Below are 22,071 nucleotides of genomic sequence, written 5' to 3' on the forward strand. Positions count from 1 at the left end.
ACCTGTATATTGCAAATAGGTGGCTGGGTCTGAGAAAGGGCAAATTTGCTTAAGGGTGTGATCCTATGCATGTTCAGACAGAAAAAAGATCCACAAGTCTCAGCATTCTCCAGTTTGTTGTGTGTGATCTTCTGATTCTCCCTCCTTCCAAGCAGATCAGGATAAAGGCATTCTAATTAAAAGTCTTTATCATGTTAAAGCTGACCAGCTAGGCTGGGTTTGTAATACAAAAATGAATATTGCAGAAGTCCGTAACAAGAGATATTGCAAAGTTAGAATTCTGGTCCTTAGGGAAATACAGCTTGATACAAGGTTGATAAATACTGCATCTCTCTCCTCCCTTCCAAACCAAAAGGAGCTGACTCTACCCTCAAGGTGGATCATGCTGCTTATGGCCAAATTGCCTGGACAGTCTGACACTTCTTGAATGATCCTCTTTCTTAACCTGATGCTGTATGATTGGACTAGTGGTGTTAAGTCAGCTTCCATCATTCTCAGCTTGCTCACTAGACTTTCCTACTGAATGTGATACTGTTTGGTCCTCAGTGACTGTTTGGGCCCATTAGCCTGAATCCATTGGCCTTGGAATTTCAGCTGGGAATTCCATCCCTCTTCCACTTCTGAATCAAAATTTGTGTCCTTTAAAGGATGTATTATAGGAAGAACGGGCGCAATCCTTACATCATGGTGGCTGGTAATGCTGAGAATTTTTTCTGTCTAAATATGCAGAGGATTGTGCCCTAATTCTCTCATTCCGAGGCTTATGCAAATAGGGCGGCATATAAGAATCCCAAATAAATAAATACATAAATAATAGTGAAGTGGTGGCAGAGGCAAGACTAGAACTGGGGAATCATTCACAGCGCAGTCCCTTAGATGAAAAATATCAGTTCTATATCTAGTTTCCACTGTCAGCAGTATATTAAATTATGCTCTAAGAACATCAGTGTGCAGAGTGTCTTTTCTCCATAAACCAGCAAAGCAAATGGCCCTGCTGAATATGCTCTACTGATTTTGTTCTTGAAGTCAACATAATTACTTTTTCCTTCAGTGTCTTTGTGCGCATCCAGAAAAAGTCTTACAAATGCTTCAGCATTCATAGCTCAATGGTGTATCCTGCTTGGGGTATCGGACATCATAATCTAGACACATCTCAGATTGTCACAGAACTTCAATTCATCTAAATCTATCAAGAAAATGAACTCATAGTGACCTCAATACAATGGTTCGTGAATTGACACCTACACATTTATAAGGGTCAGGCCTTAGCTCCAGACCATGGGTCCTCAAACTGTGGCCTGTGGGCTGGATCTGGCCCACCATGCCCATTTATCTGGCCTGCCTCAGAGGTTTCGGACTCCCCGTGCCTGCTGCCGCTTGCCTCGTCGCACGTGTGCTCACTGCTGCCTTCCCGCACGTGCGGCAAGGTGGTGGCTCGCTTGCTCGCTCAGAGATAGTTTTGGACTCGCTCGGAGAAAAGAATCTCTGAGCGAGCAAGCAAGCTGCCTGCATGCGCCTGCCGCTGCTGCCCCCTCATCAGCCTGCGCCCACGAGCATCCCCGTCCCACCAACCTGTGCCTGCCGGCACTGTCTTTCAACTGGCCCCCTGCTGAAAAAGTTTGAGGACCCCCTCAGACTCAAAATGGTTGTTTTTTCCTTCACATATGGTGCCAATTTTAAGCATGTTCTAGAAGCAGTGGTTATTCAAGTTGTTATGGCTGGATGATTACGGAACTTGTGAACATATATCTACTTGCTTGAACAAATTTTGCATATTAGGGATTTTATATTATGCTTGTTGATCTTGTTTTATGGCCTATATTTTGCAGATCATCTGACAGCTGCAGCTTTGGGAAAGCAACAATAACTAAACAGTGTTAGTGGCACCTGAAATCCATATTCCTGTAAATGGTAGTTGTTAGGCTTCTTATGTATAATAAACTTTAGGAACAGGTATTACTTAATCCTAGATTAGAATTCACCCTTTCCTGAATAGAGCTGCAGTCTTCCTGAGACAACAGGTTCCTAGTTTGAAAGTACTCTTGGACCTAAACCTGAGCTTGGATTGGCCAGAATTCATTTTAGTAACTTCACCTTCTTCGCAAACTATGGGCTGCACCCTTTCCTGGAAGCATCAACACATGGCCTTAACCATTCATACTTGTTTTATTTCCAGGTTAGATTACTGGTTCTCACTTGAAGATATTACAGATTCTGGAACTAGTTCAGAATTACACCTGTGAGGGTTCTGTTAGAAGCTTCCCACTCATGGCCTGGTCCTTTTGCCATCTTCACTGGTTACCAGTCTATGTCTGGGCTGAGCATAAAATGCATGATTTCTGTTTCTGGCCGTAAATGGCCCATAACCAGAATACTTTAGGAAGTGTAACCTGCCATGCTATTGTTTTTTAATTATTACATTTCTATACCATCTGTACGTGAAGCTCTCTGGATGGTTCACAACATTTAAGTCACCCATCAACATTTTAATCAGGCCTGATCCTATATAACCTCCAAGATTAAGCAGGATCAGGGAACTTGAACTTGAGATAGCACAGGTGAGTATGTGGAAAAGGGTCTTCTTAGCCTTGGGTTCTTGGGTCTGCAATGGTCAACATTCAACTGTTACTTCACTGCCTGCTTTCAGGAGGGTAACAAAGATGGATTTATTTAGGGGGACTTTGTTAGAATCTTGGTTCTATTATGGATTCTGTAGCTGTTTTAAAACAGAATTTATGTTTTGTTTTCTCTTATGCTGATTTTTTAAAATAGTAAAATTCTTTATGTAAACTATAGCAAAGCAGAATATAGATAAGAGAAAATAAATTAGTTATACTCTGGTACAAGGCAGATGATAAAAGTTTAAAGTTTACATATCATTCTAATGCAGGGGTGAGCAACATGCAGCCACTACCCCATTGATTGTGCCCCCATCCATTTCCCCTATCCTGCCTCAAAAACACCCTGAGGAATATAAGGAAAATAAGTTGTGATTTGCCACAGAAATTGGCAAGAAACTGCTAGAGAGGTTTAGAATGAATCAACCAATTTAGCTTTTTTTTTTTTTTAACCCATACCTCTTTCTTCACCTTTATTTGAAGCATGGTGGGGGCCAGTCCAGGACGGGCCCCAGCGGCAGAATTTGGCCCCAGCATGCTGGAGGTTGCCCACCCCTGTTCTAATGGGCTGTTCAAGCTGTTCACTACTACAAATGATGAAGAGTAATGCAAGCAGCAGGGAAGGGTCCAGGCAATCACATACTTTGGGTTAGTTAGCAAAGCCAGGCAAAATTTCAGAACCTTTAGTATCTGAAGTCAATGCAGAAAATAAAACAGATTTATTCTGGAAAGAGGACATGTATTTGTCATCCCTATGTCCCTTCCATCAGATGCCATGACAAAGGTCTGTCCACATGTGGGTGGATGTGGACTACAGTAGCCTTCCTCAGCTGGCACCCTGGCACTTCCCAGATCTCTTTTGCAACAACTATCATTCCTGGTTGGTCTGGGATGGGAGGTGTTACAGTTCAACGGATTTAGAAGGCTCCCCATTGGGGAAGGCTGCACGAAGTGTATTTTCCATCCTATTCAGCAAGGAGATTGTCTTGTTTCTTCTGCGACAAAGCGTTGCCTTTGGAAGTCTGGTGGTACAAGCAGTGTTGCCATTGTTGGCTTGGTGGACAGATCCTTGGCCGCTGCATATGTTAATGTGCTAGAAGTTGAAAATGTCATAACTGTACATCATTTGAATGGTTTTTTTAAAAATACAAACTTCTATTCAATATAGATCTTTTTTTTTTTTGAGATGACCCCACAGAGCACCCAAATCAACGAAAGAGGACTCATGTCTTTAACACTCATGTGGTTTCTGAGTTTAATAATCTATAGAAGAAACATGCTTGATTTACCTCATTGGAAAGACCTGGATGATTATCTTGAACATATTCCAAAAGCTTTTTAGGAGGCTGCATCATATAAGCAGAATTGCGAGATGAAATGGAGGAGAATCAATGGCAGCAAGGAGTGAAACATGTGGAGAAGGTGACATAGTTAGAAACTGAGTGCTGACAGATTACAAGAGTGGCACAAACATAACAAAATGAGAGGAGTAGACTGGGGTGAAGAATGCATGACCAGTTATTGAGCCATCTGAATGACGCTTCAGTTACTGCAGGTGGTAACGCTATACTTCAAATAAAACCATTCATGTCAAGCAACAAATAGAACAGCTAAAAAAATGCTCTCTGTTAGGGTGAGGATAAATCTCACTGGCATCCATGAGGTGCAAAGGATCAAGGGCTCTGCTGTACTGTGCCCTACCGTCTCCATTCATGAGTGGAAGCTGGCTGTCCAATGTGAGGACCAGCAAGGGAATTCAGCTTAGCTCTTTCTCCCTATATAGATGAACTATAATAAGCAACTCTCTTGAAATCCAGGTAAAATGCAGCTGAGGTTGATTTTGTTGTGTGAAAATGAAAGGCTATTTTGGCCAGAAATCTGGGCAAAAGATAATGAACCCAAGTGCTCAAAATAATTGCTTAGACAAAGTAAACTGTTGAACATCTGGAGGTTGCATGTTTGACAAATCCATTGTGGGCTCATAATGAAAACACACCATGGCTTATACAGACCAAAAATTCAGCCTGCTTTCTTAAAGGGAAAGCCAGCAGAATAAGTAGCTGTCAAAACTCAGACAGAGGTCCTAATTCCTCCCCCATAAAAGGGGTGAAATAGAAAATAAGAGAAGGATCTTGCTGAGAAGGGAGTGTGAATCCTCAGAAAAAAATAATCTTGCCTCACAGCTTGGTTTTCTTTTGACAGGCTGCCTTCAGCAAGTGACCAAGGAAGCCAAGGAGGGAGGAATGGATTTCCACCCATGACTAGGGCAATGCCCCTGGATAGGCAGGAGGTACCCCATGGACATTGCTGCAGCTGAGGCTTGAATTAGACCAATTGGGGTGGGAGCCAGAGCCAATCACTCCCAATGTTCCAAATGGTCTGTTGAGATCATTGAGGGATCTCAGGTAATTCACCTACACTGCGTGGTTCGGGCTGCATTGTGATTACCAAGTCATCTGAACTGGCCCACTGCCTCCCTATTATTTTATGGCAGCATTGGTCATTAATGAAATACAAGAAGTTAGGCAAGCTAGTCTAGTCAATTTCCCACAGAGGGTGGAGAAAGACCTAAGGACCACTTAGCATCTAACCTCAGACAAGCTGTATCCCTGAAACGTGACCAGTTTCAAATGCACTAGCTTGATAGCCATCTGAAACTTGCACAATCTTCCTGCTCATTGTCTACTTTACACACTTTACAGCAGTGGTAACAGAAGCAGTGGCCATTTATGCACGGATCCTGCCCTGTCAGCACTGCAAAGCCCTCTTTGCTTTCCATGTGAGAAGTAACAGCATAACACTGCTGATGTCTTGATATCAGAAGACTGATGGATGGAGAGAAGGCAAACTCCTACCACTTCTGAGCACTTAGTTTCAAATGGATTTGTCTTTCCTCAACAGAGGCAAGATCCCACCTAATTGTGCACTAGACTGTACTGGCAAGACTCTCAGTTAGGCTATAGTTTAGATAACTGAAGCATATGATGCTCAGCATATGATTTCCAATGTGGCATTGCCTTCAGATAATTAGTAATAACAATCAGCACATCCCAATTTGTGATTATCACTAGTGTTTCAATAGGTTCAAGAAATCATTTGGTAAAAATATGGAAGCCTATCCACTGGCTGGCCAACTTGGATGACTATTCTTAGAATCACCCCATCAACTATGATGGGATCACCAACCCTCCATGAAACCTATAGATGGCAAGTGCAACACAATTAAAGCATGCATAAATATTGATGGCAGGGTGTATCAATTATTTCTTTTCTAATGCACTGAAGCACATTAATTCACACCTACGGTGGAAGCCAATTAAGTCTTCCTTTGATGGAACAGCTTCTTGTGGAGAAACTGGGCAAATCTCATGCATTCCCACCACATCTATTTATGAGGGGTGGGAGATGCTTCAAGGAGCCTGAGGGGCAACAGAGGGAGAAAAGAAAGAAAAGGTTTTGCCTCATAAGTGCACTTCCACTCACACACGGTTGGATTCTGCCCCTGGTCTTTTTGGATATAGAGATGTGAGCACTCCACCTTATTTTTCCTAAAGCTTATATATTAATAGTCTAGCCTCACTTACCGGGCGTCCAAACTCCAGCTCTGAAAAGAATTTATACCAGGGTTCATTTTCTAAATCTATGTCATCTGGGTTTATGCGATCAGTCTGGAAGAATTGTGAAGGAAAAAGGGAAGGAAAAGGCACACACTGATCAAAGTGCTGGAAATGACACGTCACACTGATGACATACAAACATTAACACAAATAATAGGAGAGGAAGAGGGTGAAACAAAAACAAAGGAATGGAGGAGGGAATTTCATGATGAGATTAGATTTGATTTGAGAGCTGTCACACACTGGTTGTTTGAACTGTTCCTTTTCAGCATCCTCCAAATGGTTGCTATATATATGCAATATAAAAATATGATGTGGTTTAAAATAAACTGATAATATGGAAGAATATTATATAGATTTTTTCCCTGAAAAGAATTATTGCACAACAAACAGAAGCATATTTTGCTTGCTTTCAAGTTTGTCATATTGCATGCATAAAGATTGTGATTTTGATTTTTTTTCTTTATTATCAGTTTAGAGAAAGGGTGTATAGGCTAGGCAATGCTAGTTAAAGGTCTGTGATTTAAAGCAATTATTTGGATCATGCAAGGAGAACATGTTAATTTTGCATTTTTAAAGGCAAGCACACTGAAGTAGTATGCAGCATGTCGACAGCTTACATAACCTTAGCCTATGTAAAACAAAGTATGCGTAGCATATTAATATTGATGGATCCGTATGTAGAAAGGGGTTAGGGATCTAACAGATGGGAGGCATAATGTAGCATCCAAAGGGTAAGCAGTCAATCGGTGCTGTCAACTTTGAAAGCAGTCACAACTTTTTTTTTTTAGAGAGGGGAGAATAAATCTCACCATCCACTTATATCCCACCCCTTCAATAGATTATTGCTACAAGTCAGCCTTCTATATAGCCAATGTCACATATGTTAGGTCTATACATTAGGACCATGGCTCAAATTTGCCTTAGTTCAAAGCTATACTCAAGCATAATGTTTACTAATTAATTGGTTAAATTAAATCAATTAAAAATTAACTAGCTAAATATGCCTCCTTGATTTATCAGGTTTAGTGGCTGAAGAGGTGCACCAGGACCAGGAAGACCCAGATTAAAATCCCCAGCCATCCATGAACCTTGCCAGGCAACCTGAGACCAGTCATTCTCTCTGAGCCGAATCACACACACAGTGTTGTGAGAATAAGAAACAATGGTGGACGAAGGACCACATGCACATCTTTGGAGGAATCAATAAATAATAAAAGTATTGTGAGAATTATGGTATTGGGAAAAATTTATTGGCAATCTAATAGCAACTCTCTAGCTCACCCATTTACCTCTAGTGTGGATGGTGCGTGAAGATGTCAGCAACTGCTGATTTGGGGTTTCCATGGAGGGTCAGTTGTCTGTCTTTAGTATACATTCTTAAGAGTGGTGAATTGTATTTTTAGTTTTTAGCGCCTCACACATCTATAGTAAAATGATCAAGCAGTCTCCCATAATGGGACTCATCTGTTTGATTTAGGGATTGTGCAGTAGAGGGCAGCAAGAAACAAGAACTCTGCTCCCTCCATCTTTTACAGTAGCATGGCTATGCTGATGCAATGTAGCTCTGTGCTCTGCTGGTGGCTGAGCTTCACCTTTCAAGAACACATGTTCATATTAAAAGTATCAGAGTTCTGGCAACGCAATTCTCACCAGAAGCAGTATGAGCCTCGAACAGCATCTTACATTCTCTCTCCCACAGGATGGTTGAACAGCGCAAGAGCTATTGATTTTTGCTGTACTACTACAACTAAGCATCCTTCTTTACCTTGGCATTATAATTTCATCTACTATTTTTATGATGGTTATATTTTAAAAATGAATTCTGTTTTTAAATTAGATGCTGTAAACTGCAACAGGAGCAATTCTTTGGTGGAAAAAAATGGATAAACATCTTCTCTATCAAGTATCATTCTCACAGAGCTATTCAGAAATAGCCAAGCCTGACTTGTCTGTATTCTTTTGCACACCTAGCCATCACATGTCCTGAACACATGTCATTCTGGGCAAGAGAGCAGCAACTTACCATAGATCAGCACCACCACAACTTGTGTTGCTGCATTAATGCCATGGCAAGCATTCCTATGACTTGCTTTTCTTTCACTCATCACCATATCACAAAATCCAGCCCAGTTGCCAGTCAATGAAAATTCAAGTACTGCAGGTAGCTGGTGTGCACTAGGGGGCAGAATGAGCCCTGTATTCCTTTTCCCCACCCTCCTCTTCTCCTCTATGGGAAATGACAGCTTCCTCTTGCAAATAAACCGGGAGACTGTGGTTTGAAGTCTTGCCTACCAATAAGGATGCAAACCTCATGTGTGCACGTGTGCAAACCGCTGATCTGGTCCCTGAGCCTCTTGGTCCACCTAACCTTTACCCAAGCTGGGGATCTGTCTACCTAGCTCAGCCAAATGGAAAGCCCTCAAGCAAAGTCCAGAGGTTACAATTTTACCCTATTCAATCTGCTCATCCCCCTCCCCAAACAATGGGGGTCCCATGTAACCACTGTGGCCTAGAGGAAGGGCTACCATGGGCTTTGCTGGAGAGAAGTAGGTGGAATGGGCTTTGAATAGTGGAACTGAAAAAAAGTGAGATGGGAAAGGGTTGATAAGGTGGGTGGAAGTAGCCTCCTTTTTGGGGGTCACCTGCCACCACCAGCAGCATCCAAATGCCAAGCAGAATTGGGAACATCTTTTCTGCTCTTACAAAGACATGAAGAGAACTAGTTCCATGGAATGTGCTTCACAACAAGAAAAGAAATCTCATTGTTGAAACAGCTCATCAAGCCTCAAGCCCTAACTGGACCATGTTATTTTAGCCTTACATTACAAATGCCGTTTGCTTTCTTACTTAAAGAAAGTAAGTACACTTATATACCGAGCATGTATATGACATGTAAAAGACATGGGCATTAAAGATGGCTGGAGAAACTAGATGCTCAGAATCTGGAATCTTTATGGGTTCCATCCAATATTACACTAATGGGAAAAATACAACAATTGGTATTGTTCTGCTAGTAGCTGTACAGCTGATAACAGAACTAGCACAAACAATTCTTAGCTTAAGGGGGTGGGATGGGGGCAGAATGGCTTGTGAAGCAGCTGCTGCAATACTTTGTTCAAAACCATACATAATAATTTATTAAATATCTCGCACAAGAAAAATCAAAGTATTGGAACTGACACTTCCATAAGGATGGAAACAGGGAGTACAAAGAGTAGAAGCTTCCCAGATGACACAACTGGATACAAGTCTGGGTGTTCAAGGGATCCGGCACACTGTCTATGTTGTTTTAGAAGGACATCTGGACTTACATGGAAGTAAGTCCACTTTTACTAAACCTTTTAGCATTATATACAACTGAAAGAGGCTGGCTAGATTGGCTTGCTAGCATTATTGAATTGCATAACTTCTGTGCCAAGTTCTGGAAGCCCACTGCAGCCTGATCAGAGGGCAGTAACTGTGGGCACAAACTTTCTTACCCTTTGATGTGCTACATGTATATGACAACTATTTTTGCAATGTGAATGTTTTTGGCACTCATTACATCATAAATTCAGCTATCTAGACAAGATAGTAAAAAAAAAATACGGTACTTGATCTGTACATGGCACTGCATTTGCATAAATAGAGGCATTTGAAATCTCAGTTGAAAATAAGGCTCTGGGTACTTGTCTCCACTTTTTGTCCAGACTCCCTGCCTGTCCTTTGAGGAGGGGTGTTGGTGTTGGGGAAACTTGCGAGATAACATTATTTCTAAAATAGCACAGAAGTTTATGCATGGAAGTTTATGTCTATGGGCATGCACACCCTTTCCAGAGAAACAGAAATGGTTGGAAATTGTGAAAGGGGATTGTGAAGATGCAAGGGGTATGAAAGACCAGATCAATTTCCTTCTTTGAGTCTTGAGTGGTAATTGAATGTATGGGTGCAAATGTCAGTGTTCAAAACATTTTAATGGGAAAAAACTCTGATAATTGTAGGGCATCAGCTGTTCATCACACAAACTACCTCAAATTAGGCACACAAAATAGGGCTAGGATCATAACCAAATAATTCTTATTATGTAACATAAGTAAGCCACTTGGCAGTATTGAACAGCAGATTTAACAAAATTGGATAGAAGGATAATGGCTAGAAAGTGAGACATTACAAATTGTCCAGGCCAATCATGTGAAGCATCTTTTTCAAAAATGAAGATAGCAGTGTATGTATACATGCAAGTATGGAGAAATGCATGACCAGTAGCATGACATAAAGAGAGACCTAGTAAAGACATGCTACAAGGAACATTCACCAAATCCTAATTTTCAAGGGCAAGAGAAAAATAGCAAGAACCAGGGAAGAGCGTCTGAACAGATTTAATGGATCAAGGGTTGAAGTGACAAGTGCACCAGCTTTTCATGCTATTCATAATTAATTTGGGATGCAAGCCAATTCATGTTTAAACATAAAAATTATCCTAGGATCTCCCATGCTGGCTAGGGAAAGTTGGGAACTGTAGATCCTTTTTCTGCCTCAACATTCACAGGGATCCATACATAAGTATATATAAGCCTATATTCCATGTTCTTTCTCAAAACAAAACTCAATATGATACACAAAGGAAGAGGCAACTATGAGAAATACTTTAAAAACCCACCTTAATAATTTAAAATAATAACAGAATTCATTAAGACAATGAGGGTGTTAATTTATTTTACCCCAAATCAAGATTGAAGTGGGTAGGAGGAGTACTGTGTGTGCCTATGTAGGGGATCACTGGTAGAATAAGTTCTAAATATAACAACTAAATCCATACACACTGGGTTTAGAGTAAGGACTAGGTTTCATATTATTTCGCCACATTAATTAGAAACTAAAATGACAGGGCTCAACATGAGAGCCTCATCTAGTCTGCAAAACTGACCCCCACGTCCACTGCAAAAAGTAACTGCATTGATCTGGGAGGGGGAAAACATCCAAAGTTGGGCAAAACCTTTATTAGACTCAATAAAAAGTTCACAAAAGTGTGTATAAGTTTCCAAGTTCTTTAGGAAACTTGCAAAACAGCAGTTAATAGTGACATGTACACACAACACTGAATTCCCTCTGGGATAGGAATTTCTCTGTACCAAGTGTTGTTTGACTGTCAATCTTCATTAAATTGAGAGACAGTCATGAGGCCATAGCCCTTTCTGGGAAGCTGTGCAGAGCAAAACTCTGAGGCTAACTGATGCCAAAGCATCAATATGAACACTTTCAAAGAAATTCAGATTGTGTTTTGCACTTTTTATACTTCCATGGAAAAATCATTAAGGGCCAAACTCCCCTGGACAATGGGAGAGCAATGTTTGGCTCTCCCACAACTTCTTTAAAGATAAAAACAGCCGTTGGGCCAAAGTGCTTGCTTTCAACATAGTTGTGAGGAATGCAGTAGCCCCGGGACACACATACACTCATCCTTCTTATTATCAGACCCGTTCCCCTGCAGTTGTTTTCAACTTGAATAAACAACACGAGATATCTTACATATTACACTGTCCAGTGCAGTTTGGCACCCAATTAACTCTTGCTCCTCTGAGCATGTTTAAAATAGCAAACCAGGCTGATACATTTGATCCTTTGAGGAGCAAATAAAACAATGTTATTTTTTTACAACAACATGCTTCAGATGTTAGAGCCAAAAATAATCTACACAACGTACAGCTAGAAATGTATGAGTACAAAGAATATTCTGTAACTCCCAGCTTTGACTGCTAAGGGTTAAGCATTTCGCTCCATATATAAAGGAAGGCAGATCTCCTGAGAAGCGATGGAGCTGGTTTTTAGCTTCCTAGAGGAATAAAGCAGGATGAAGTGTACAGAAGAAAAGATATTGCCCATTATATGTTGAGCAATATAACTCTTCCTCAGAACAATTCTGATTCAGCTATTTCAGAGCGATGGCGGTGTGGTTTTCCATACTATCCCTTTTTTGTTGTTCTTTGAGATGGTACAGGAGACAGTTTTGGTCTTCTCTGATAGAACCAAATCAGTGTCCCACCCAGCGAAGTGTTTTCATATTCAAAATGCCATGGGTTTTCATTTTCTCCTGTTTACCACCTTCCTGTTCACATCTGCACTTTCTGCTGTACCTTTACTCCTTCTTCCTATATTTGCTCTGTACAGGAGCACAGCTTCATAAATATCCAAGGCTGCCAACTTGTTAAACTGACTGGCTCGGCACTTATCTGCATTGTACCAATAGCTGCAGTTAGTTCACTTAAAGAATTCTGCAATGAGAATCAGGGACTATGGTTCTGTGATGCGTAAATTATGCATACTCAGCACCTAGAGCAGAAGGGAAACCTTGTATGCACAGGGGAAATATGAGCCGAGTACAGTGTGACCAATGATTGGTTACCTACTTTTGCTAGAGTCACTGGAGAAAACTGGACCCTCCTGGGTGACATTTTGATGTTATGCTAATAATGAGTTTAGTCTCTGCTCTCACCCTTTCAGGAGTGACTGTGTGGAGACCGGAGGCTTCATCTTTCATTTTATATAAACTGAAGTTAGTGTCTCATCTGAATGCTAAACTGTGATTAGTTTTAAAGAAGATTAGTGAAAACAATCCAGCTTCATAAACTATGGCTTGATGTTGCTTGTTGCCGGTAATCAAAGTTAAAATGCACCAGTTTGGCCAGATTTGGACAACATGATCAGTTTCATAAGTAAAAGCTTCTAAACCTATCTTTGTAGCTCTGCTGGGGGATTGAGAGAGTTGATGTGTGCAAGAGATGGGCTCATTCTCATAATACTCAACTTTGCTTTACCATTATGTCTGAACCAGCCTGCAGTGAACTGGGGCTATGAGACAGCACATGAAGTAGGAAGAATTTCAATGGCTCTCTCAGGTGATTTTACTTTATCTTCTTTTCCAGTACTCACTTGGTAGCCATGCAAGCAAATATGATAGAAAAATGGAAATGTTCAGAAACCACAGGGAGAACATTTCTGAAACTTACAACACTCTTCTGCTGACCTGAAAACCAGCACACTTTAACAAAAATACTTCAAAGGCAAGTTTGAGAGTAAAAATGCTAAGCAAGCATTTCTAAGCAAAATCAGCTATCTTTAATTGAGATTTAATTCAGAACACAGGGTTTCTTGCCTACAATAAGTGAAAAATTAGCATAACACAGCTAGAAAGATAGTATTGACTGCTGAGAATAATGACTGCATAGTTCTGTTTCTGTGTTTGGATGAAACCCTAAACAATAAATTTAGCACTGCAGGAATGAGCATAAGTAAGACTCGGATTTGTGGACTTCTCCTTCCCCTCTCCTTCCCAAGTGTTGACACTGAAATAAGAATCATCAGCTCTCCTTTTCAACTAACTGTGGTTTCCCTTTATATCCAAACTGGGAACTGCAATTAGTTTGAACTAGGGTTTACTGAAGAAGCCAGGTTCATAGACCATGGTTACAAGTGAGCTTGTTTAGATGGATCATAATTAAAGCAGCCCTGTTTGGACATGGTGACAAACCACAATGAGATGAAAACAAGAAGCTTATGCTGTCCACTTCTCAGCCCTGCTTGAGGGTGTGGGGAACACATGAGCTCAAGGCTTGTCCAGACTCATTCCTATAGCATGAGAATATGGTATAGCATTATGGCGAAACAGCAGCCTCTTCTCTTTTATTAGTGGTGTGTATTTGCCTTCTTCAGCTGTGGGAATTTCTGCAGTTCTTATTCATTTGAATGCAGCTTGTGTAGAAGAACTTCAGAGGTTTGTGCCCAAGGCCCTTGGACTAGGTAATGATTGATATTTTATAGCACTGATTTATTCAATATGCAGTTCATTCTCATTTTTATAGGATTGATAATAACATTCCAGAAGAAGGGCAGCTTTCTCAGTCTAGGTTAACATTATTATTACTGCACAAATTTTGCAGCGGACCTTGTTCTAATTCCATACAGTGTTCAGTTTTATGGTTATATCATAAATGATTATAATATGATTATGATTATTGGGATGGTTGGGCTCCTGTACCTTTAACAGATATAAGCCCAGCATTCCAAGATGCAAAACTCTTCCCATGATTGTATCTCTGCCTTGGGAGAATTTCGTATTCATTTTTCCCCTGCCATTAATTTCTTAAAGGCACAAAAGACATACCAGAAATGAAGAGGTCAACTGAGGAGGCAGAAATGCAGGAGTCAAACATTCACATAAGAAAGCACCTGAAGCAAGAAAGCCATGCTTTTGCTTCCTTTGCTTCTGTATAAAGTGCAAAATGACTCTGATAACAGTATGTAAACCTAACACATATGCCTATCCTTTCCCTGGTACATCATACTGTCATGTAATAATTTCATTCATGTTGGTACTGGTCATATTTCAATCCACATTACACCCCCAGGTAATGAGAAATAATTTCCCACCTCCTGAGCACAATCCAAAGTGACAAAGATCCAATTATATTACACTCTGTAAATTGCATTTTTGTCCACAAATTTTGCAGTTCTGTCCAAAAAAAGCAATGTCTATTACATTATGCAAATGAACTGCTTTATAATTAACATCAGTCATACAATGGAGACTTCCAAACTAATGTTACATTCACAGTTTAACTGTGTGTTAATTGATTTAGATAGTGTTCAAAACGAAGTTATTTTTGGAACAGCACAACTATTTTATAATGTTCACATTCTTTGAAACTTATACCACTGTGCAGTTCTCTTTTAACATGTATCAAAAAATTTATTATTTTTCATAATATGAAAATGCTTAGAAAACTCAGTAATATTCAACACTGGGGAAACTGAAAGAATCCATGAAATCACAGTCAAACTAGATACATGGGTAGTCATCTCTTTTTCACCAATGATTGAAGATCCGATAGGAAAAGTGGCAATTTGGGTAAAAAGACAGCTGGAAAAGACAGGGTTAAGATACTGCTTCCCCTACTGTCTTTCTTATCAAGTTCAGTCCTCTCCTACTTCTTTTAATTTAAAGGACATAATTTAATATGTCCTTTCCTGGGTAAGATCTAGTTGGATTGCTGCTTATAGGGGTCAGAACTGGTAGGGAATTCAATCTGCAACAGAACAAAAGGTTTCCTATTTTGCTTGCAGGGTCAACTTTACTGAATCTAGACACTCACGAATTACCATGAATGTGAATTCGTTCTGCAATTCTGCTTTATGTGCCATGTGATAAACATTTACAACCAAATAACTACCTTCAAATGTTATACAACTTCTGCAATAAAAATACCACTTAGCAAAAAAACACCCAACCATAACAGTTTACCTTTCTCCCTCTCATACTGTTTGTAAATACACCCCTGGGAATTACTACTGAATTTCTAATTCCTACACATCATTAGAACAGCTAATTAGTTTACTTCATTTAAGTTACCACCAATTCCCTTTCTGAAACAAATTCTTGGCTCTAAAACTTCACCAGTGACATAAATAAAAGTATCAGCAACTTAATCAATGCAAGTTTGTGGAAAGTTTTACCAACCCGTATCTACCCACCCACAATTTAGTCAGCAGGCTTTGGAAATGAGTTTGTTTCCCCAGACGCCTCCATTGCATTGTGATTGTATAGAGGCATTATTGAAAGTGCCACAAGCAATGGGTACAAGTCAGAGAAAGTTAGATGGAGAAAGTATTTGAAGACCAAAACAGACATTTGCTTTAAATCTGTGATTAGTACTGATGTCATTTCTTCATTTTACTTTGGAGCAGATGTGGGGAGTTCAATATATGGATGGTTAGGAAGCTAGCATGGGGAAAAAAGGGCTTCTAAGATCAGCATCTGAATCCCTGTTTCCAATCTAGAATAAAAACAAACAAAAGAACCCCATAGCTGCTAGACAACAGTTTTAAAGTAATGCTTATTTTGGTCCTATCTGCTTAAATCACATTCATTTTAATGATGACACATCCTGTGGGTGGAACTCCAAGTAATAGGAAGCATGGCATGCCAACAAAAATGGCAGCCACACCCATGACAAATTCCACCCCACGAAACCCTAATCTCATGTCTGGATGTCACTCTTCCCCTCCCTGTTGACGATATTGGCTCAACTCTGCAAAGGTGGGAAAAATGCTTTCCATAATGAAACAGGAATGTATGAAATGAGTAAGAAGAGAACTTTATATGAAACAGCAAGCAGTGTGATGATGACTACTTCCTAGTTGGGGCACTTAGCGCACTATTACTATGTACACTGGTATCCAGAACTGGCTGATCTTGATTTGAAATCTGCCTAGGTATTAAATAGCAAGCACCTCAGCAGTATATGAAATAATGGCATTTCATCACATATTGTATACTAGTACAAGTGACTCTGTGCACGGCAAGATCTTAGACACATTGAGCTAAGTTTGCATTATTAATAAAACAAAATATTGGAAACTATACTTCAAGAAAAGGATAGAAATGTAAGAAACCTACCATATAATATATTTAAGGCACCATCATATTAAAAGTTTAAACAGGAAAAAGTATACGAGCCTCAGCATAGCTGCCTGGGGCATGCTGGGAGTGCTAAGCCTCTTTTATGTCTAAACTTGCATACATTGTACCCTTAATCTGGCATATTTGATAAGGCAAAGAAAGCAATGATCAAAAACAATTATCAGAATGCATCATCACAGAAGAAATACAAATGCAGAATTGGAGTACAAAATCCAATTAATCCAAAATGGCTATTCTGGAACAATGGAGCAATAGCTACATTTATCATGTCCAAAATGACGCTATCAGCAGTATCCAACAGGGTGCAACTGTTTATGTTAATTACATTGCACTAGTGTTAACCTCTCTAGCATAATGCTAGTAGCATTAACAGGCACCAGCTAATGCTCTTGCTGTTGTGGTCGAGCAGTTTATGCTATGCATTTATGTTAGTAGTTGCACCCCATTTGATACTACCCATTATATTTAACTTTTCAATAAAAGTAAGCACAATTGCTGCTTCCAAGTTAGGCAATATCAATTGTACTGGTCAAATTAAAGCGAGGTAAGTTAAATCAGCTTCCGGGCACTCAAGAAAAGCATGACTTTCCTCCAGTGTGGGGAAAAGTTGTTATTGTTACAATGCCAGTATTCTGTTTGGTGTGGTTGAAAAGACTAGGCATATGCATGAGACTAGGCAAATCTGCATGAGCAGGGGTAGCATAAGATGCCCTTAGGATTACTGGAAATGTTAGTGGTAAGGATACCTAAGCAGAAGACTATAGTCTCATTAAACATGCTTTTAAGTAATTCCAACCCTCGCTCAAAACACCCAGTAAAGAATTGTAGCCACCAGTAAGTGTGTACTGAGCCATCCTTTCTGAAAACAGTGATAAACATAAATAACAAAAACGTCTGTGGATTCAATTTTTCTGGACAAAGGATTTACTTTGCATGTGTAACAACTCTCATGTTACTTATGGGCAGTATTCAGTGCTGCTGCTCTGCCTTCACTATTCTGTTATTTTGCAAGATCCACAATGGCGAACATACCATTTTAGCAATAATCCCAGAAACGAGCAGGAAGGCCCATCTGCAAAATGGGATTGGCTGGCAAAGCTCCATTCCGTGACTTCTAGCGAGGTGTAGCCTTCCAAAGAATGTCCCTGTTCACCGGCCATTGCCTCAGAAATCTCCAGGCCCCCACTGTGTTAGTGGTAGCCCTTTTTCGCACAGGAACAGTCTTGGATACTGCCCTATACGTGTGCTGGTAAAATTACTACCAAGATGGTATACTCTCTACATTCATATTAGAGACTTGTAAGAATGTGCTTATCTATACAACAAGTACAAGTCTACATTTTTCAAAATTATTCCACAATTTTAACCCCCCTCAAAAGTTAAACAGACTCAATACAAAGTAAGTTAAATATCCTTAAACTTGTCTACCATATAACATTAAACCTTCACTCAAAAATCTCATAAACCTCAACCAAGACAACCAATCTCTTTAAAGGGTATCAAGTTTGGGAATTACTTTGCAAAGCATATAAATATATAACATCAGACTTTAATACTAGAACATCTTTCACAGAAGTATTTATCACAATTAGATACTGAGCAATTTCACTTACTGGTCTCTCATGTTCAAGGATAGAGGACTTTCCTGGTTCATATTCAAAAATACTCCTTGGTTCTGAACGGAATTTGCGTGTGTCCACTTTTCTATCAGGAGGGTCCCACTCATTTCTAAAAGTAAGAAATTATCAAACTTGCTTTCTCCTTATTCCATTCACAGAACTGGAATACAGTTGTCATTACAAGTAGAGATACTGCTGACTTGGGATCAAATACATCTCAGTTTGGATCTCTTGTATAAATACAGAGAAAGTCATCTTTCATAAGGACAGAGTGACAACCTACTTGCAAGTCAAGAGGCAAGAAGGGTGCTCTTAGGGTGCCATCCAATGTGCTGCCTGTTATCCTCCAGATTCAGAGGAATCAAATCAATCCAATCAAAGGTGGATTCCAGTCACCCTTCAAAGCGTTTAGATGGCAGAGGGCTCCAGCTGCATATTTTTCTCCCCCGTCATGAGACGGAGAGGCTGAGACAAGACCAGTATTCTTCAAGAGGACGGCAGTGCTGGCCCTCCTCCTCGTCTTGTCCCTAGGACACTCCCACTGTGCCAGCTTTGAAGATGGCCTTTGGAACCCACGTGAGGTGGAAGGAGACAAGGAGCTGCCAGCATGGCCGGCCAGGGAATGTGGCAGTTTTTGGGCTTTTTCCTGTTAATACCTGTCTGGGTTTGCACCTTCCGTTTGCAAAGGCATTTACATTGAAGCAAGGTGCACTGTGTGAAAATCCATTGGCAATACAAAACGGCTTTATAGTATTTTTTTCATTCACACCAAAACTCTGAAAGACTCTCTCTCTCAGTAGCTCAGAAGTTGCTTGTCATAGATTTACTGCTAAAAACAACTGCAGGGCTTACTTTTCTTGAGTAGATCTCTGCCGTGGACGAACTGGTGGTACTGGAGGTGGGGGAGGTACAGGGGATGAGATCTTGAAGGCCTCCATGCCATTGTCAGATGTACTTTTTGTCAGTGGTCTGTATGTCTGTGTCTTTGCAGCAGGGTATGCTTGAAAAGAAAAAGACGGTCTGATGTAAACTAATTAAAGACAACTCCCCCAGGCAAAGATTCCAAAATACAACTATTAATATTAACAGATGTAAAATAGTTATTGTCCATTCAAAGAAAGGGTAAAGCAAATTTGCAGTTTGAATTGAAGGTACTTCTGCTTGACTAGGATCCTACCTTCTGCTCCATGAATGGAATGAAGCTCTGTTAGCTCAATTGGACTCTCCCGCCTTTCACTGAATTTTCCAGCCCCTCCCCCCGCAAACCTGCTTTTTGGGGTTGGAAGATCCTTTCTGCACAGAATAAAATCACAGAACAGTAGAGTTGGAAGGGGCATACAAGGTCATTGAGTCCAACCCCCTGCTCAATACAGGACTCCAGTTAAAGCAACCTAGATAGAGGGCTGTCCAACTGCCTCTTGAACGCCTCCAGTAAGAGAGAGCCCGCAAGCTCCCTAGGTCACTGGCCCCACTGCCATACTTCTCTAACAGTCAGGAAGTTCTTCCTGATGTTCAACTGGAATCTGGCTTCCTGTAAATTAAGCTCATTGTTTTAGATCCTGCCCTCTGGGATGAGTGAGAAGAGAACTTGACCCTCCTCTGTGTGACAGCCTTTCAAGTATTTGAGAAGTGCAATCCAAGTCTTCTCTTCTCCAGGCAAAACATGCCCAGTTCTTTCAATCTCTCCACATCGGGCTTATTTCCAGTCCCCTGATCATTTCTGTTGCCCTCCTATGAACCTTTTCCAGTTTGTCTGTATCTTGCGAGGTGCGGTGCCCCAGAACTGGATGCAGTACTCCAGATGAGGCTTAACCAGTGCTAAGTAGAGGGGAATTAATACTTTACATGGTCTGGAAGTGACACTTCCATTATTCAGCCAATAAGTAGCATTTGCCTTTTCTGCAGCTCCATCATGCTGTTGACTCATAATCAACTTCTGATCTATAACAATTCAACATGGCACTAGCAGCAGAATGAAAAAGGAATTTCCGAAACCTGCCTCTACCTCCCATGTATAAATTAAAGGACTTTCCACTCACATCACCACTTTGGATCCAATCCAAGTACTTAGGGATTACTTGTGGGCATATGGCCGAGAAAGAAGAACATGCTATGAGACTGACAACCCAGTCCCTAAACTCATTTACTTGAAATATGCTCCACTGATTTCAGCAAAGCATACTTACAACTTATGGGACTTGACTCAGAGCTCATCTCCTACACTAGTAGGACTGTTGTGACCTCTGCTGTATCTCCTTGCTTCTTCCTTGAACAATGGTGACCATTCATTTGGTGCAGAGGATGAGCCTCTTCCTAGCAGTTATCAGTGTGATCAGGGCTGGCTCTCCCATGAAGCAGGGTGAGACCCTCATTTCAGGCAGCAGAACAGGAGGAATATTGAACTGAGTTCCCCTCACATTCTGCTCCCACCGGAAGGGCCTACAGGTCCTCCAGCAGGTGCTGTGCAGAGGGCACCTGCCATGGTGCTTCCTGTAGTGGGAGAAGGGAACTGGTGACCCTCTCATGCCACAGCACAAAAGTGGCCAACAGGGCTCTCTGGAGCAGCCACCCAACATCTGTTCCCCTGTGCCACAGTGCAACAGGCAATGCCCATGCCCACAGTTAGAAGAACCTTTGGCCTCCCCAGCCCTGTGAAGAGCCATGCCGTCTCTTTTTGATTACTGATGTGCCTCTTCAGAGAGCAGCAAGAATGGGAAGATAAGGGAGGACATGGAGGCGTGCATGCAGGTGGGAGGGAGATGCATGGGGGGAGGTGGGGCAGAGGGCTGGGAGATGGAGCAGGAGGCGGTGCTGGTGAAGGCACCTGTATGGTCTCATGCCTTGGGTGGCAGAAAAGCTTGCAGCAGCCCTGAGTGGAGTCAGAGCTGGCGATGCCAATCATTCACTGGGCAGCATGAATCGTGAAGGACAGGGACTCTGACATTTACTTCTGTCATGTCTCTACAGCCTGCTCGCTGAAGCTCTCTGGGCAGTTTGCAGCAATAGGTGTGCATGCTGGAATTCCGGGTAGCCATGTGTCCATCCATCCCCCTGTCTCTCTTTTTATAGAGAGCCCTCTGTTTGCAGGGGACTGTTTACTCTGAAGGCATCCTCTGTCTGAAGGCCAAGCCTGGCTTAAACAAAGTGCCATGAGAAGGAACGGCAGGCTGAGCAAGGCCTATCAATCATGCAGCTAGTCTTCCCCATTTTGGTGTGATATACAATACTTCCTTTCAAACTATAAGACCCGCTTCTAAACTTGCATCCATACACACACATCAGCATATGCACAGGTTATGCAGAAAAATATCCTTTTTCATCCTGACTTTCAGTGATGCATATTGCCCCTCCTTATTTTGGTGATCCACAAGCAGCCCTCTCAGTGGGGACGGGGTTTTGAGCCCTGGCATCACTCTAGTGCAACAGGTCAAGGAGGCTGAGCCTTGTGTGCAAAATCTGTTTCCACATTCAGATCTCCCTTGGTGAATCGGGAGCACCCTGTGATCACACCCCGTGTGGCCCATCAAACGAAGTGAAGTCCATCCGTAAGCATGGTATCTGGAAAATTTCAGGGCAACTCCATTATCTGTAGTGCAAAGCAAGCAGTGGAATTTGTTTGCGTTTAAAGTTTTGCATATACAGATAACACCTTTTTAAAAGTTTTCATTGCTGACAAGTATATTTAATATTACTTTCAACCTCCTTGGCTTGGTGTACATTTAGAAAGTCATTTGCAATCTTCTATTGCTGTGCTGTCA

General features: G+C 41.1%; 1 protein-coding gene across 47 annotated transcripts in view; it reads right to left on the minus strand.

Annotated features, from left to right (window-relative positions):
• SORBS2 (sorbin and SH3 domain containing 2) overlaps nucleotides 1–22,071 on the minus strand; it is a 205,143-nt gene that overhangs the window by 41,518 nt on the left and 141,554 nt on the right. For 38 of the 47 annotated variants that reach the window (XM_044455068.1, XM_044455067.1, XM_044455065.1 and 35 more), the window contains 4 exons: nucleotides 19,166–19,313; nucleotides 18,308–18,422; nucleotides 6,203–6,286; nucleotides 3,908–3,964 (listed from right to left, as the gene is read on the minus strand). In XM_044455068.1, the coding sequence (XP_044311003.1) occupies nucleotides 3,908–3,964; nucleotides 6,203–6,286; nucleotides 18,308–18,422; nucleotides 19,166–19,313 (404 nt within the window). The remainder of the gene's footprint in view (nucleotides 1–3,907; nucleotides 3,965–6,202; nucleotides 6,287–18,307; nucleotides 18,423–19,165; nucleotides 19,314–22,071) is intronic. The other 9 variants (XM_044455071.1, XM_044455093.1, XM_044455094.1 and 6 more) reach the window with 2 other exon arrangements.

Source organism: Varanus komodoensis, unplaced genomic scaffold, assembly GCF_004798865.1.
Source record: "Varanus komodoensis strain SLA01 unplaced genomic scaffold, ASM479886v1 scaffold8, whole genome shotgun sequence".
Classification (NCBI taxonomy): domain Eukaryota; kingdom Metazoa; phylum Chordata; class Lepidosauria; order Squamata; family Varanidae; genus Varanus; species Varanus komodoensis.